This window comes from Anopheles funestus, chromosome 2RL, assembly GCF_943734845.2.
Source record: "Anopheles funestus chromosome 2RL, idAnoFuneDA-416_04, whole genome shotgun sequence".
Classification (NCBI taxonomy): Eukaryota; Metazoa; Arthropoda; class Insecta; order Diptera; family Culicidae; genus Anopheles; species Anopheles funestus.
In genome coordinates this window covers 34,596,646-34,611,091 of record NC_064598.1, presented here as the reverse complement: position 1 = coordinate 34,611,091, position 14,446 = coordinate 34,596,646, and the positions used below count along the sequence as shown (strand labels likewise).

General features: G+C 37.7%; 1 protein-coding gene across 1 annotated transcript in view; it reads right to left on the bottom strand.

The window, feature by feature from the left end:
* Positions 1 to 2,033: 2,033 nt before the first annotated feature.
* LOC125761024 (uncharacterized) overlaps positions 2,034 to 14,446 on the bottom strand; it is a 151,638-nt gene continuing 139,225 nt past the window's right edge. The window contains exon 9 of the mRNA XM_049421758.1: positions 2,034 to 14,417. Coding sequence (XP_049277715.1) covers positions 14,367 to 14,417 — 51 coding nt within the window. The 3' untranslated portion in view covers positions 2,034 to 14,366. The remainder of the gene's footprint in view (positions 14,418 to 14,446) is intronic.

The following is a 14,446-nucleotide window of genomic DNA, read 5'->3' as shown; positions in this document are numbered from 1 at the left end:
TGGCAACGGCTGTGACAAGCTTTTTTGCTTTAATTTTGAAATTGAGCTTTTTGCTAGACATCCGCACGATGACAGCAAAAATCCTGCAGTCCTCCTGCTGTTTGGACGAGACTGACTGATTGTCGGAACAAATAGCGGAAAACGTTTCGGTATACGAAAAATAGGACGCAATTTTTGCCGAAACTCATACAAAACGTCAGATTGGGCACCGCGGGAAGTGTCATTAAATATTAACGATGATACAATTTGACAGCTGGCCGCAGGGGTGTCAAACATACTCGTTTTGTATTTTAAATTTAAACCGTTATGGTTCACAAATTGAATGTGAATATATTTTTTGCTTTGACTAGCTTATATTGGCCAGTTTACACTAGAAGAAAGGTGCTTTTCACGTTTAGGGGAAAAATCAGTACAGCCGTTTCGTAGGAATAATAAAAAGAGGTTCGATTCCAGAGCTACTCATCATGCAGCTAAGGGATGCAGTTGACTGCACTCTTGCGTGAATGCAAAAACAAGTTCTTCTCGTTATCAGGGATACTATTTGGACCAATTTCCAATTTCGAACGATCCCTACATACCGCCAAAGCTAGGAAAGGTAGATCCCGAAGGCAAATTGCAGCACATTTTGCACCTTCATTCCGTAGGACACATGTCAAGAGGCCCCGTTCTGATACAACCCCACTCGACAAGAAAAAAACTTCTTTAAGGGGTTTCAAAGTGGTCCCCAAGATCCTCCAAAATGTAAAAAACGTGTAATTAAGTTTCAAGGAAATCAAAAAATAAAAAAAAGCTACCGAGCCTCATAATTATGGGGTATAACAGTTCTTCGTTATCGGTTTCTTTAAAATTGGTCATGAGTCAGCTAAAAAATCATAGCATACTTTCTATATGGAGAAGTACGTTAGTCTGTCAGTGCTATTGAAGATGTCTCAAGGCCCTACGATTCTCGACTGTGTAGAACAGCTAGTATGGAATCTGCAACATATCCGCCCACAAAATCAAGAATATTAGTACTGTAAGGCAAACTGTTATACACAGTTCGTATAACAGGACATGAAGACAAAACAATCCTCTTCACTCGAACATGGTCGAAGAGAGAAATAGTGGAAGAAACGATCAAGAATAAGGCGTCTGTATAGACTTAAGTCGTTGCCAAGGATGCAAATTTAACATATTATCGCGTATATAACACTTACCCAGTACTTGTGACTCATAAAGTTTTCCACTTTCTTTCAGCTTAGGAAGGAGACAGGAGAAGAAAACACACCAAACCACAGATGCATGTAAAGTTATTCCATAATTAGTTTACTGTTTTATTTACTGTTTCAATGTTTCCATCATCTTTGTATCGATTCCATTGTTTTGTATTGTTTTGTTTCATCTTTACCTTTGCTTAACACCTGAACCGATTTGCTAAGGGCTAATGTGCTCTTCTCGTTTTCTCTCATGCGTTCGTCATTGTTTGCCTTTTCTCTTTGGACCCTATACAATGTTAATTATATATCTAGCGCCTTTATACGATAGTGTTGTTGCTGTTAGCTGCTTGTTAGTACAGTGCTTGTTCCTGCCATATGCTCTGGTTTCCGCTCGTTTTTCTCTTTCGACTGCAACGGACCGTGTTAGATCGTTGTTACACGTGCGATTTGCGTTTCTTCTGGAGCAAACGTTTTGGTTATTGTTTTTTTTCCCATTTTTCATTCGGTAGTAAGTTAACAGGCTTACAGTTTAACACACGTCATGTACCGGTATTATGTAGTGTTAGCTCGCTGATGCACTGTTAATGCATCTGTTTTGCTTTGTGGGGATGTATTAAAAGAAGCTTTTTAAGAGCTTAACAAAAAAAGATTTGCTTAAAAGACTCCGCCAAGACGCGTCCGAATGCTGGGCACGTTTTGATAGTGTTTACGATGAGATGAAGTTGGATCAGTACAAACAAGTTTCATTATTGCATAGAATGTATTGTAGTTGTGGTAGCTCTTCCTACGCGACGAAACATTTTGGGAACGCGTTTGAATATAATTTTGTTTTTTTGTGGCACACGTTCACATACCCGACACGTACAGCACATGCACCAACATACGCTTAAATCGCTTAAACACATTTTTTCAAACTAAACTTTGAATATCGCGACACACGGCATTACCATCAGAATAATGTTTAGCCTAATTTTATCATAAAACAATTATTTGTTTGTTCGGTTTGTGTTTTGTTTTGGTTTAAATTTTTGGGTTGATGTTTTTCGTTTTCTTTTTTGTATTCTTTGTTGACTATTTGTTATGGTTGTTCGTTCGTTGCATTCCCAACCATTAATTTTGTTGTTGTTGCTGCTAGATGCACGTGTGCGCCCGCCAACACACAAATTTCTCTCTCTCACACACACACAAACATTGCGGCGCACTTTGTCTTTAGAGTTATCAGTAATGCTAATAATGTTTTTTTAATCACACACATTTGCTTATTCATTCTACGGCGCTCGGGCGCCCTTTTTCCCCTACCCGCCAAACGGCTATGCTCACAGAGTTCTCTTTACAAAGATGATTAAATTGTACAACATGTCTTGTTCTTATGCCTTTTGTTGATTGATGCGGCCATTCTCTGGCCATTCTATCCTCTGGGGGGGGGGTTACATACACGTAAGAGTCGTAGAATCAACCGTAACATCCTTAGCCATGCTAGATTGGTTTACCTTTCTCTATAGATCCTTTTTCTTGTTTGTTTGTTTTGCTAAATCTGAATCGCTAATGTAATATTACTGTTTATGTATCTCATTTGTTAATAATTTTCAGTATATAATAGATTGACTTCGTCCACTTGTTTCGATAATTTGTTGTCTTTTTTTTCGTTCTTGTATTTTAAAAAATCGTTTTTAAGGCCATTCCTGTTCTGAATTGTTCTCATAGTTTTCAGCGAGCGTAATCGGTGTGTTCGTGAGGGTTTAGTATCGCCCGTACACACACACACACAACAGTGGGCTGAGATGTTCATAGAAGAGAATGTAATTTTTAAGGTAGAAAGTAGAAAATGAAAGTTGGAAAAAAAATCATAAAACAGACAAGAAACACATTTAAAATGAGTAAAATCGCACAGATTGAAAAAAACGTTACGCACGTTACGAAGCGTTACGATGAGAAGTGTTAGACCAATTCAGAACAGTTTGTTTTTTTTTGGTTTGGTTTGTTTGATGTTTTTTTTTTGTTGTTGTTGTATTGTTTCATTATGCGCTTTATTTATGCGATTTGCTTTTAATGATGAACGAGATTGTGGAACGAACGCATACACTATTGATAGATCGCGAAAATTCCAACTTATCCGAACCGAAGGAACACACTTTCTTTAGAAGGATCACACTAACAAAAAGAAAAAGTACTTATCTTATATTTTGTTTTGGTTTTACATCCTAAAAATATAATTTAAAAACGCCTTACAAATGGTGCAAATGGTGGGTGGGCCCAATCCTGTCGGATCATCCCCTTTCCCGCCTCCCTCCCTTCATTGTATGTGCTCATTTTTAATTTTTGGTTTTCTTCTTCATTTCTTCCTTCTCCCATCTACACTCTCACACTATCATGCTTACACACCTCTTTTACGTTCTCTCTTTGTTTCCTTTCCTTTTTTTTACTACCCTCTTTTCTGTATATATGTTGTCCCCCATTGTTGTCCCCCATTCCCCAAATATCGCATTTCGTTTTTAATATTGTATCCTTTCTTTTTTCACCTTTTCCCCCTTCGCTAGTTTACAGTGTTTATGATAATGTTATGTTTTTTTTTTGGTATTATATTAATCATTATCCCTTATTGCATGCACGCAATTCAACTGTTTACGCAAGCGTTTTTTTTGCAAACAGTGAAGCGTTTGCTTATGAAAACAACAAAAAAAAGGAATAGAAAACCTCTAAAATCTCTACTAGTGCACATCAATCAAGTGAGGAACAAAAACAAAAAAAAACTAAACACAAAACAGTTTACAATCACATAATGCATTGGGTGAATTAAACAAAAAACAAAACAAATTAAAACATATTTTATCAATCCGATTACACCGATCGAATAAACACAATTCGCTGCGGCGAGAATCGTACGGAATCTCGCAAAGTGTTTAAAATGGGAGGTATCTTGTGATTGTGAAACCTGTTCGAATAAATTCTTCAATCGATCGGTGCCAATGATTGACAATCTTTTGCAGAACAAACAGAAATACACAACGATTGGGTATTAAAATGGATGAAATGACGAATAAAAGCAATAGAATTAGATATTTAACGATGTTAAAAGAGGTTTAATAATTAAAAAAAGAAAAAATAAGTAAAACCCAACCGGAAACGTTTGTTGGTTGATAAATTGGTACTAAAAAAATTAAAACAATATGCGTTGTACACATCAAGGAAACAATGTTTCATCTACATCACACATTTGTTTCTTTTTTCTACCTTAAGAAGAAAAAAAAACCAATACGATCAGTAATGATCGATCGTTCGTGATTCTTTTAATCAACCTTCACCGGGTGGGTGAATGCTTCCGATAAAATGAAGCGTACGCGATCCATAATGTGTGAGCAGAGTTTTGTACAGCTCACTGGTATAGCAATATAGGGCCGGCAGTAGCCCCCAATAAATGGAGAGACCTAGTAGCTAACGTTTCCGAAACCTTGCTCTACGCGTAATGTTTTTTTTTGCTAATTATTGCTTTCGTTTTGTTTACTTTTATTGTGTAAATCTCGCTTATCTCGCGCGTTTTGCGAAAGGGCGCTTGATCTTGGTTGCTAAGCTGAAAGGTAAGCAGTCGCACTTTCGTCTGTGGTGATCTTTTTTTTTTTAGAAGTGAAACAAATAAAACAACCGCCAAACAAAAATGGGGTGCATTTGGTTTGTTTTGTACGTCGGGTGGGAAATAAAAAACAACCAAGCCAAAAGAGGTGAAAAAAGAGCAAAACAAAAAGGAGTGAAAAACTAACAAAAAAAAAAAATACAACCGTGAAATGGTGAGAGACAAACATTGTAATAGGAAAGGTGATTTTTGTGCACTAATAAAGAATTTTTAAACTAATTCGTTTCTGTACGAATGATGGTGCTTTGCCGTTTGCAGTTTGCGGTAGCATTGTTTCGTATGTGTTAGGTGAGGCAATGCAAAGCTACACTGCAAAGAAAGGGGTGGTTGAAAAAACCGAACGTGCGACATAGTTTTTGCGGGGGGTAGGGTGAGTAGGGAAGTGTTTTTTTTTTTTGGTGCAGAAAAGATCCTCCACTACTGAGTAAAAGTGATCACGAGAGGGGCATGAACAAGCTGTTTGCAGGCTATTATTTTCTTACGTTTGGTTTGGAACCCCATTTTGGTTTTTTTTGGGAAACGATTTCTCCCTTTTTCCCGGGTTCTCGGTTCAGACAAGAGTGGCTGGGTGCATTCGAGAATAGAACAAATGTGTGTGATTAATCCGTTGTTGATAATTTAGCAAAATCGGGAAAGAGAGACAGATTTGTACGTACTTCACGTAAGGAATGGATGGTACGGTAGCGTGTTTTTGTAGAGGCAGGTGGCGGTGTACATACATCCGTGTCTATAAAGTGCAACATTTCCTTTGAGCAGTAAGTGAGAAACTGAAAAAACCTACAGTACGGGCTACCAACACATGTGTAAAATTTGAAAAACTGCCAAAAAAATGGAAAATACCGGTACGTGTGCGACATTTGTTTTGCTAATTTCCATAGCCCATTTTGGTTTGCTTTGCTTTGGGTAGTGATCGTGCGCCATCGAACGTGCCGTGAAAAAATAGTGCGACGAAACAAAATAGATTAGATGACAGTGAAAGGCAACTTTTGTTTGTTTGTTTGCTTTTGCAGTGCTTAAGAGAGAAAGAGAAAACGCAGTTACATTTACGGGAAATTTTTTGTTTTGTAACACAAATCCTTTTTGCATTAACACAACTAAAACGAACGCATTGTGACAGTGTGGTACGTGCGTGTGCTGCTACTTATTGCTTACGACTGTGTCCATTTTTTGGTTGTTTGTAAAGTATCTTCGATTGATTCGATTCGATGTAAATGTGTGTGTGTTTGTGTTTTTGTGTGTGTTAGTTTTCTTTTCTATTTTTCTGTTTTGTTTTTCACTTTTACATTCACTCTTCTTTCTGTGTTGTATGCTTTCTTTTCTCTCTCGTTCTTACCTTTCTTCCTTTCTTGTTTTGATGTTGTTTTGTTTTTTGGGGGCCCTTTACTTCTTCTTTATGGAGCATTTGTTTTGATATATCCTGAATTATTTTATTACAGTTTTAGATAGAGTGTTTGTAACAATTTCCGTTTGCCGGTTTGAACGCAGAGCAAAAGTTTTACCTCGTTTTTTTACCTCTTCCTATTTAGTGGGGTTCGCTAGCATTCCCGAATTGAATGCTTTTGCATTGTAACACCGCTGAAAGCCATTTTATCTGTATTGATCAGGTTTTTTTTTTCTCATTCATGCTATTTTCTATTTCAGGGTACCAACTGATCCACCTTGCTCTGCTAGCTAGTGGTGCTAGTAGCCTCCGTACATGGAGTTTCTTCGATTTCGTCCTAGAAATTTCCTATATCAAATCTGTTTACGTGTATGAACAAAACAAGTGAGTTTGTTTATTATCTTTTCTTATTTGTTTTTTTCGCGTTTTTTTTCTCCTCTCTATTCTCTTCTAGACTCCTCCGTTCCAGCGCATTCTCTACCACTGTTGCATGCCGCGCAATATGGTGATGTTTGATAAAGGTTAGTAAAACGCATTAAAATCAGCCACCATTTTTCGCTTGCTTGAGGCTAGCTTATGTAAGCCCAAACAGCAGCCAGTTGTGATGTGATGCAATTTTTGTTTTTCGTTCGACACTTCGATTTTGAAAATTTGATAGATAACATTGTAACAGGGGGTTTTTTTTGGTTTATTTTTGTTGTTGTGGTAGTTTTACATGATGCTTGAGTTGTAATACCAAAAAGCCGGCGCATAGTTGTAGTTGTATTGAGTTTATGATTTTGTTTGTTTTTTTTTCTTCTTCTGATAGCAATAGGGTTTTTTCTCCTGTTTTCCATTTACGTAACGTTTTCGGTACGATAAGATTAAAATTTCGCCAGGCTTATTTGTGTGTTTGTTTTTTAGGAAAATTAATAAGCCCGAAAACTGTACAACATCACGCAACAGCAAATAGACGTTTAAAGGATGATTTCGCAACCATTACTTTAAACTGTTTTTGGGGGCGAATTCTGCCTTTTTGCTAGCAATATATGTTTTGTTAATGTTGTTTTCCATCTGTCCGTCCATCCTGTTTACTTCATCATTTTGCTAGAGTTTACCATTACACTCGATTGTACTACATAGTATATATCTAAATAAGTGTATATATATATTTACTTGTATATATAATTTTGTTTTTCACTGTATGCATAGTATGGTTGTTATTACTTATGTCCGTGTTTCATACCCTTTATGTTGCCTGTTTCTCTTGCACGTGGACACAACACACACGTGACAGAGCATAATGAACCTGCCATGGGGTGGCTAAATCGGTTTAAAGCAGAGACATTTTACAACGCGCTCGTTGTGCTAATTAAGTGTAAACAAAATTATTGCCTAAAATTTTTCCAACGCTTGCTTTCGCCAGATAAACGCTTCGTAATAAGTAATAAATATTATTTAACCAATACACTAATACACAAAACACAAATGGAATGGATTTTTATAGCAAAATACAATTAAGGGAGGAAAACAAAACACGAGGGAAACAACCTTGTTTGAAATGTAAAAAAAAAAAAAAAATAAATTAGTCCCAAAGCGGGGTGGTAGGGTAGGAAAAAAATTGTTTTATAGTGGACAGTAATAAATACGACGGATATAATTTAAACGCGCGTAAAACACGGTACATATCTTTGGTTAATCCTTTCTCTTTCGCTTGTCTGTTTGGTTAGCCCTGTTCTTGTGCGGCTTGATGTTAATGTTTTTTGCAATGCACAAAGAAAAGCATTGCTTAACAGAGGGCCCTTTTTATTCCATTCTTCTCATGCCATTAATTAATTTAAGAGATGAGCATAAAAAAAGCAAATAACACAAGCTTAACGATTCCTCTCTGGTGGTGTACGTTTTCCCTTCCTTTCTTAGATGCGTGTGTGTTTACGTGAGAAATAAATGAAGAAAAATATCTTTCATTTCTTCACATTCTTGCCTTTCTTTGCTACTTTCAATCGGCGATGTTATCATTTCTGCAGCCTTTTGCTTTTTTTTTACTTTACTTTAAATAATTTTCATGTCCAGACATTACACTACCTTTGCACAGCGTGTATTGTTGTGGGTGTGTTTGTCTTATCATTTTGTTTCGTTTGATGTGCACAAATTGAAAAGTGTGTGATTTGATTGTCAGAATCATTTTCATTTCGTTACGCCACGCCACGCCTGCGGGGGGGAAAAAGTTAGTCTCTCGCTTTTACATTTCCTCAACTAGGAAGTCTTTTGTTACGTTCTTTTTTGCTGCCGTTTCAATAAACAAAAAAACTTCATTCGTAACACACATTTTGCGCATCTCGTTAAGAAAGACTTTTAAGATCGCTTTTTCAATCGCTAAGAACTCAAACTCAAAAAAGAAAATTAAATTAGCAATTAAATTAAGTTAAATAAAGCAAAAACTCAAAATAAAGCCCATACACATGGTAAACACACGAAAAGGGGTTAAAACACATCCATAGACAGGTCAATCATGTCTGATTTCGGTTCATTTATCTTCTTTTTGCTCTTCCTTTACTCGCCCTTTACTGCGCTACACGTACACGCTGTTGTTTGGTATCTGTTTACCAAACGTTGAATATAAATTGTTTTGTTTTCACCACGACACATCACTTTGCGTTACAACATCTTCATAAGTTTACTATTCTAAAATGTTTTCTGCTTTCTTTTTATGCTTTTTACCATTTGCATCATTGTAGAGTTGTTTGTTATTCAACTTCGTTTCGTAGTGTTTTTTGCTGTTGTTGTTTGGTTTTGTTCTTTTTGTGTGTGTATGTGTATGTGTGTGTGTTCTGTTTTGTTTGTTTGGTAATTTGTTACACCTTAACATCGTGTATTTACTTTCATAGATTTTTACTGCTTTACTGTTTCTACTTCACTATATATTGTTTACCTTGCTAATAAGAAACTGCCTCCACCTGGTTAGCATAAAGGTTCTGTTTTTCTTCTTCTTCCTTTCTCTCTCCTTTTATCTTCCACTTCGTTCAAATATGATCGGGCACGAAATTGATATGTGTGAATTGTTTCTTCTTTGTTTTGTTGCTGTTGTATCATTTAGCTTTTTATCATATAACATACTCGTCTAGGTTTTGTTTATGTCTTATATAAACTTCTACATTATATTTTATCTCAATCTCTGCATCTGCACATGTCTACGGCGAAGCTCATTCCAGCTCGTTATTTCGTTTTTTTCGTTTTTTGCTGTTGTTTTGCAGATGTATTGTGTGTTACCACGTTTTGCAATTTGCTTATGCATATAGAAACGTTTTGCTATTTGTTTTTGGGATTTTCTTCGACAAGAGTAACAAGCAATTCTATTAGCTGTTTTGCATTGCATTGTTACAGCCGAAACATCAGTCGTTGTTTAAGCTGTGTTTTTTCTAGAATGTTTTCCCTTTTTTTTATCCATTTACTTTTGCTCCACCTTGCTGCTGTAGCTGGGCTAGTGGTTCAGTGTTGTATGCGAAGTGCGGAATAAAAAGGACTTTTGGTGTGGTGTGAGATTAAAAAAATGAAGCAAAAAACCAAACCAAACAGCCAATTACTGGTTTGTTTTCCATTCCTTCAAGAAAAAGGTGTGTCTTTTGCTGCCACACTCACACATACAATACACAATCACACAAACGCACACTCGACATCGACTACACGACATACACGCTTCGAAACGTTAATTTTTAACTAGATATTTTTGTTTCTTGTTGCTTCTGATTGCTACAAACTTACATGCTACAGTAGTACTCCAGGAATATGGAGAGTACTGAAAAAACTTGGGGATAGAAAAAACTGACAAACAAATCCAATCCCCACCCTTTTACACATCCCTTCGGTCGGAAAGGTGGAAAGGACTAGCCCTATAGAGAAATAAAACGTAACGTAACGCTTCTGTCGCTTATATCGAAACAAAACTAAAGCTAGTGTGAAAGGCATTTCGTGTTTGGACCCCGTGCGAACGAAGCGCCAGCTACCGTTCGAGGTCAAGTTAGATGTGCTAACACATGAACAAGTGAAGCGCTAGCGTTTAGGCGCTTAGGCAAACGGGGTTTGAAGCGCTTGAAGCGTGAACCAGTAGATCACCAAACCAGATTCACGAACACTCGTTGTGAAAACGGGAAAAAATGATAACAAAACAAAAACGGGACACGCTAACAGTCGTCATCCACGCGATCAGTTGTGTGTTGATGATAGGGATAGTTTAAACATGATGATTAAAGATGCACTTATCGATCGATACAAACTAATGAATTTAGTTTGCGTGTATACCTATATATGTACCAAATGTATATTCTTGTTTTGCTGCAGTTTTCGCGGTGATCGTAACGGTGATTACGCCACACGCTCACGGCGTGTCTGCGTCCACTGCTTCACCGGTTCATGTCTACCTCAACTGATTCTACAATGCTATCGAAAAAACACTCTTGCTATCCTCGGTCAGTATGCTTTTGTTTACATCCTTACACATAGATCCAAATAAAAAGTTGATATGTATGATTTGCAGTAGTTCCCATTGTTGACAAGCTTCCATGGCCGGAGTTTTGCCACATTAGCCAAAACGTGATCTCCAGGTCCTTCCCCGAAGGCCAGCTGCCTCTGCTGGATGGCTGTGTTTTGTTTTTCTCTCTCTATCGGGTCGGATAGCTTCGTGCCATTATACGTTACCGTTCTGTGAAACTGGCCCAGATTGTCGGCTGATATTGATATTGGCGATCGTGTTTCGCCATCGTCCCGAAACCGCCTATCCCCGAGTCTTAACTACACACATTGAATTGGACGGAATGATTATGCTTCTGCTTTTGTCGCTTTCCTATCTTTTACCCTTTTTCACTTTGCTTTACCACTTTGCTGTCTTCTGCTCCCTTTCTTCCACCCGTACTTTGCAATAAAACCCCCCCTCCCGCCAGCATCATTTCCATTTGCCATTCTTTTTGTTTCAAAACCCGCTCTAATCGTTCATTTTCATTTTCACTATTTCAATGGTTTCGTTAAGCTTGCTCGTATTTGGATTAATTGAGTTTACTTACACGCTAAACGTTATGCTTATGCAGTTTAAGATATTTCCTCACATACTTCATTAAAGACAATTATAATTTGTAATAAAGGTATGTAATCAGAATTTAATAAAAAAACAAAAGATGTTAAAGTTTTACCTACTTATTGCTATGCATTTGTTTTGCTTGAATGTTTTTGCAAAACCTTTTTCTCACTTCCTTTCTCTCTATCGTTTTGCTTTGCGATCTTTTTCTTAATGCTGCAAATTTTTCATGTAATTGCTTCGTTTTTCTTTTTTTTCCCATCCATTGTTGTTACTAACCATGTGCCGCACAATGTTTTGTTTTTTCCTTCTTCTTTGGTATTAAAGAAAGCGCTTTGCTTCAAGCCTTTTAAAATGTACAAAATGGTTGCACAGTTCGATCGGGGTTTTTTTTCTACATTCTTTGGTTTCCTCCTTTAGGTAACTATTGCTTGTTTTGTGTTTGAAAGAGCGTTATATTTTTACGAAAAATATGTGAATCAAAACGTAATTGTTTGAATGCTAGAATGATTCAATTAAAACGGCTTTTTGAAACATTTTTCCGGTTTGTTTTTCGCGTTTACTTTACATTTGCATAAATATTGTGAATGATGGTTAGCAACGGACTGTCTGCTGGCAGTTAGCCAGCATGGGATTACAGTTAATGTTTTTTTTTTTGCACACGATACACACGGCAACACTTAATTAATCACACGCAGCTAGATCATGTTATTTCGGTATTGTTTCATCTACTTTTATGCTTGCCTTCTTTTATCGGAGGCTCATCTCAGTATCGGTTAAAGTTTTAAAGAACCCTATTTGTGACACTTTCGTATAATGGTTATTACTTTACCAATAGAAAAGAACAAATTTGCCATTTAAAGCAATAGCATTTAAAAACACATTTTTCACAACAAAACGTAACCATTACGATCGATGCGTAACGATCGTGCCTCTTGTTTTGCGGTTTTGGGAAAGTTGATGGAAATTAATGGAAATTAGGAAATTCCTTATCAGAACTCAAAACACACCAGCCCAGCAGCGCCATTGATCCACCATTAATCTGCTTCGTTTTTCTCTTCTACTCCTTCAACATGTTTGCATTTTTCTCCCATCTATAAAAATCTGTCTTTTGTGACTCGCTAGGATTGCTTCGAAATAGTTGTATCCTCTCGTATATATGATTACCTAAACCTCTTTTACGGCTAACCCATACATTCGGCTTGTTTTAAAATTGCTAAATACGTCACACTCATGTGTGACCGGTTTTTTGTATGTTGTTGTATGCTTAACGATCATCCTTTCTTAACTTCCGCTTATGTTCTTCTCCTGGCTAGTAAATGTATCTCGTTTCTTAAATGTCGATTCAAAATCTTGATATGCATGGATATTTTCATTTACAAAGTTTTTTTTTGCTTTCTTCTTCCTTTTCATAGTTTTGTTAGTTTCTTGTTGTTACGCTTTGTTTTTCAAGTTTGTTTTGTTTTACTTTTGTCTCATATAGTGTATGTGTCGGTTGTGTAAGTTTGTGTCTTATTGCTCACATTTTGTTTTAAATTGTTTACGTTGTTTTTCTCTATATGCCCTTTCCTTATTCTGTTTCATTTCATCGTCTTGCTGCTGCTAGTGCGCATACGAGATCCCGCGTTTCATTGTTAGGGGATGCTTTTGCCGATGATAGTAGGTGACGAACCTTTGTATGGGCAGCAGGCAAACGGTTTTATCTGCTTACGGCGTACGTTTGTTTGCGCTTTTGCAGTGATGAAACCCTAATCACATAGTTTTAGCCATTGACTTCGATATCCTGGTGTGTGTTTGTGTATGTTTTGCAATGCACATTCACATTCAATTGCCCCGAAAAAAACTCCCCATTCTTCTGCTTGTCATTTATGGTGTATATCTCAGATTGTTGGATTAAAAATGATGCTAATGCTATAAACGGGATGTAAAGAATGATTGAATGTCCCTTGAATGTGCGGGAAACGGGAATGAGGGGGTGGAGGGGGTAGTGGGAAAAACGGTTTGCTCATAGATAACATTCGTTTTTGTTCGTTTTGTATGTTAAACGTAAAATGGAAACTAGGTAGAGTGATGATCGGTTGGAGCTGTTTCGATTTGTTCTACGTTGCGTTGTTTGCCTTTTTTTCTTTAAATGTTTTTACCCCACTTTCGTCCTTTTTTGTTGCTCTTCCTCCAAACAGCCGATCATCACTCACGTTTAGGGCACATTTTGGTAAAAAGTGATCAACTAGTAATGCTTTAGCTAGTGCGCGCGTTTCTTTGCTTTTCCCACCACCGAACGGCGCGCCACCGTTCGCGTTCAACGAAGCCGAACGGTTCCTCGAAATAGCATTTCGATTTTTCTTTTCTTCTTCAGTAAGTTTGTGTGTTTAGCTTCATTAAGGACAGTTGACAGCAAAAAAGTTGTTTAGGTAGGAGAGTTAATGATTACTTACAGTCCTATCATCTAGCGCTTCGCCACAACCTTCTCCAAAGGGTGTTTCGGTATGGTTTTTTTTTGTTTGTTGTTGTCGGACAGAACACAGTGTTCAACCTAGCGTATGAATGCTAAAATTGCGCCTCATAGTTTCGTCTTTTCGATCGCTTATCACAGTGATCATCTGTTGGATCGTGCCGTAAAGCGATCCGTTCTGTATCGCGCTCGGCTGTCCTATTCCTACCGTAATCGGTTCTTCTCTCCTTTTTTTTAGCTTCCTTCGTATGTAATATTGTTTTCACTTTTTTTGGTTTTGTTTGTTAGATTAAATTATCCCTCTTGCAGTAAGCATACACCGCTATCTGTTCGATTAGTATCGTGCAGTACAATTTTTGTTTTATGCACGTGGATGTGGTGCCACGGCAAACGTGAACAGACCCGCATTCTGTCCACCGAGCCCGGCCATAGATGTTGCCGGTGGTACCACCGGTGGTGGTCCACCGCGGCCGTGCATACCGCCCCCGATCAGTGTTGTTGGGCCGCCGCCGCCGACGCCCCCGTTCAAGATGGTGGATCCGGTGCTGCTGATGCAATGATGGTTGCCGCTGAGATTGCTATGGTTCATGATGGTGGTGGCTACGGGTTGAAGATGTTGCGGTCAGGTTGTTGCCATTAGGTACGAGCTGAGATCGGTTCGTTCACTCTTCTTCCCCAAATGATGTTCCATTCTTGGCTCCAAACCCGCCCCCCTTTTTTTTTTTTGATTTTGCAAAGACAA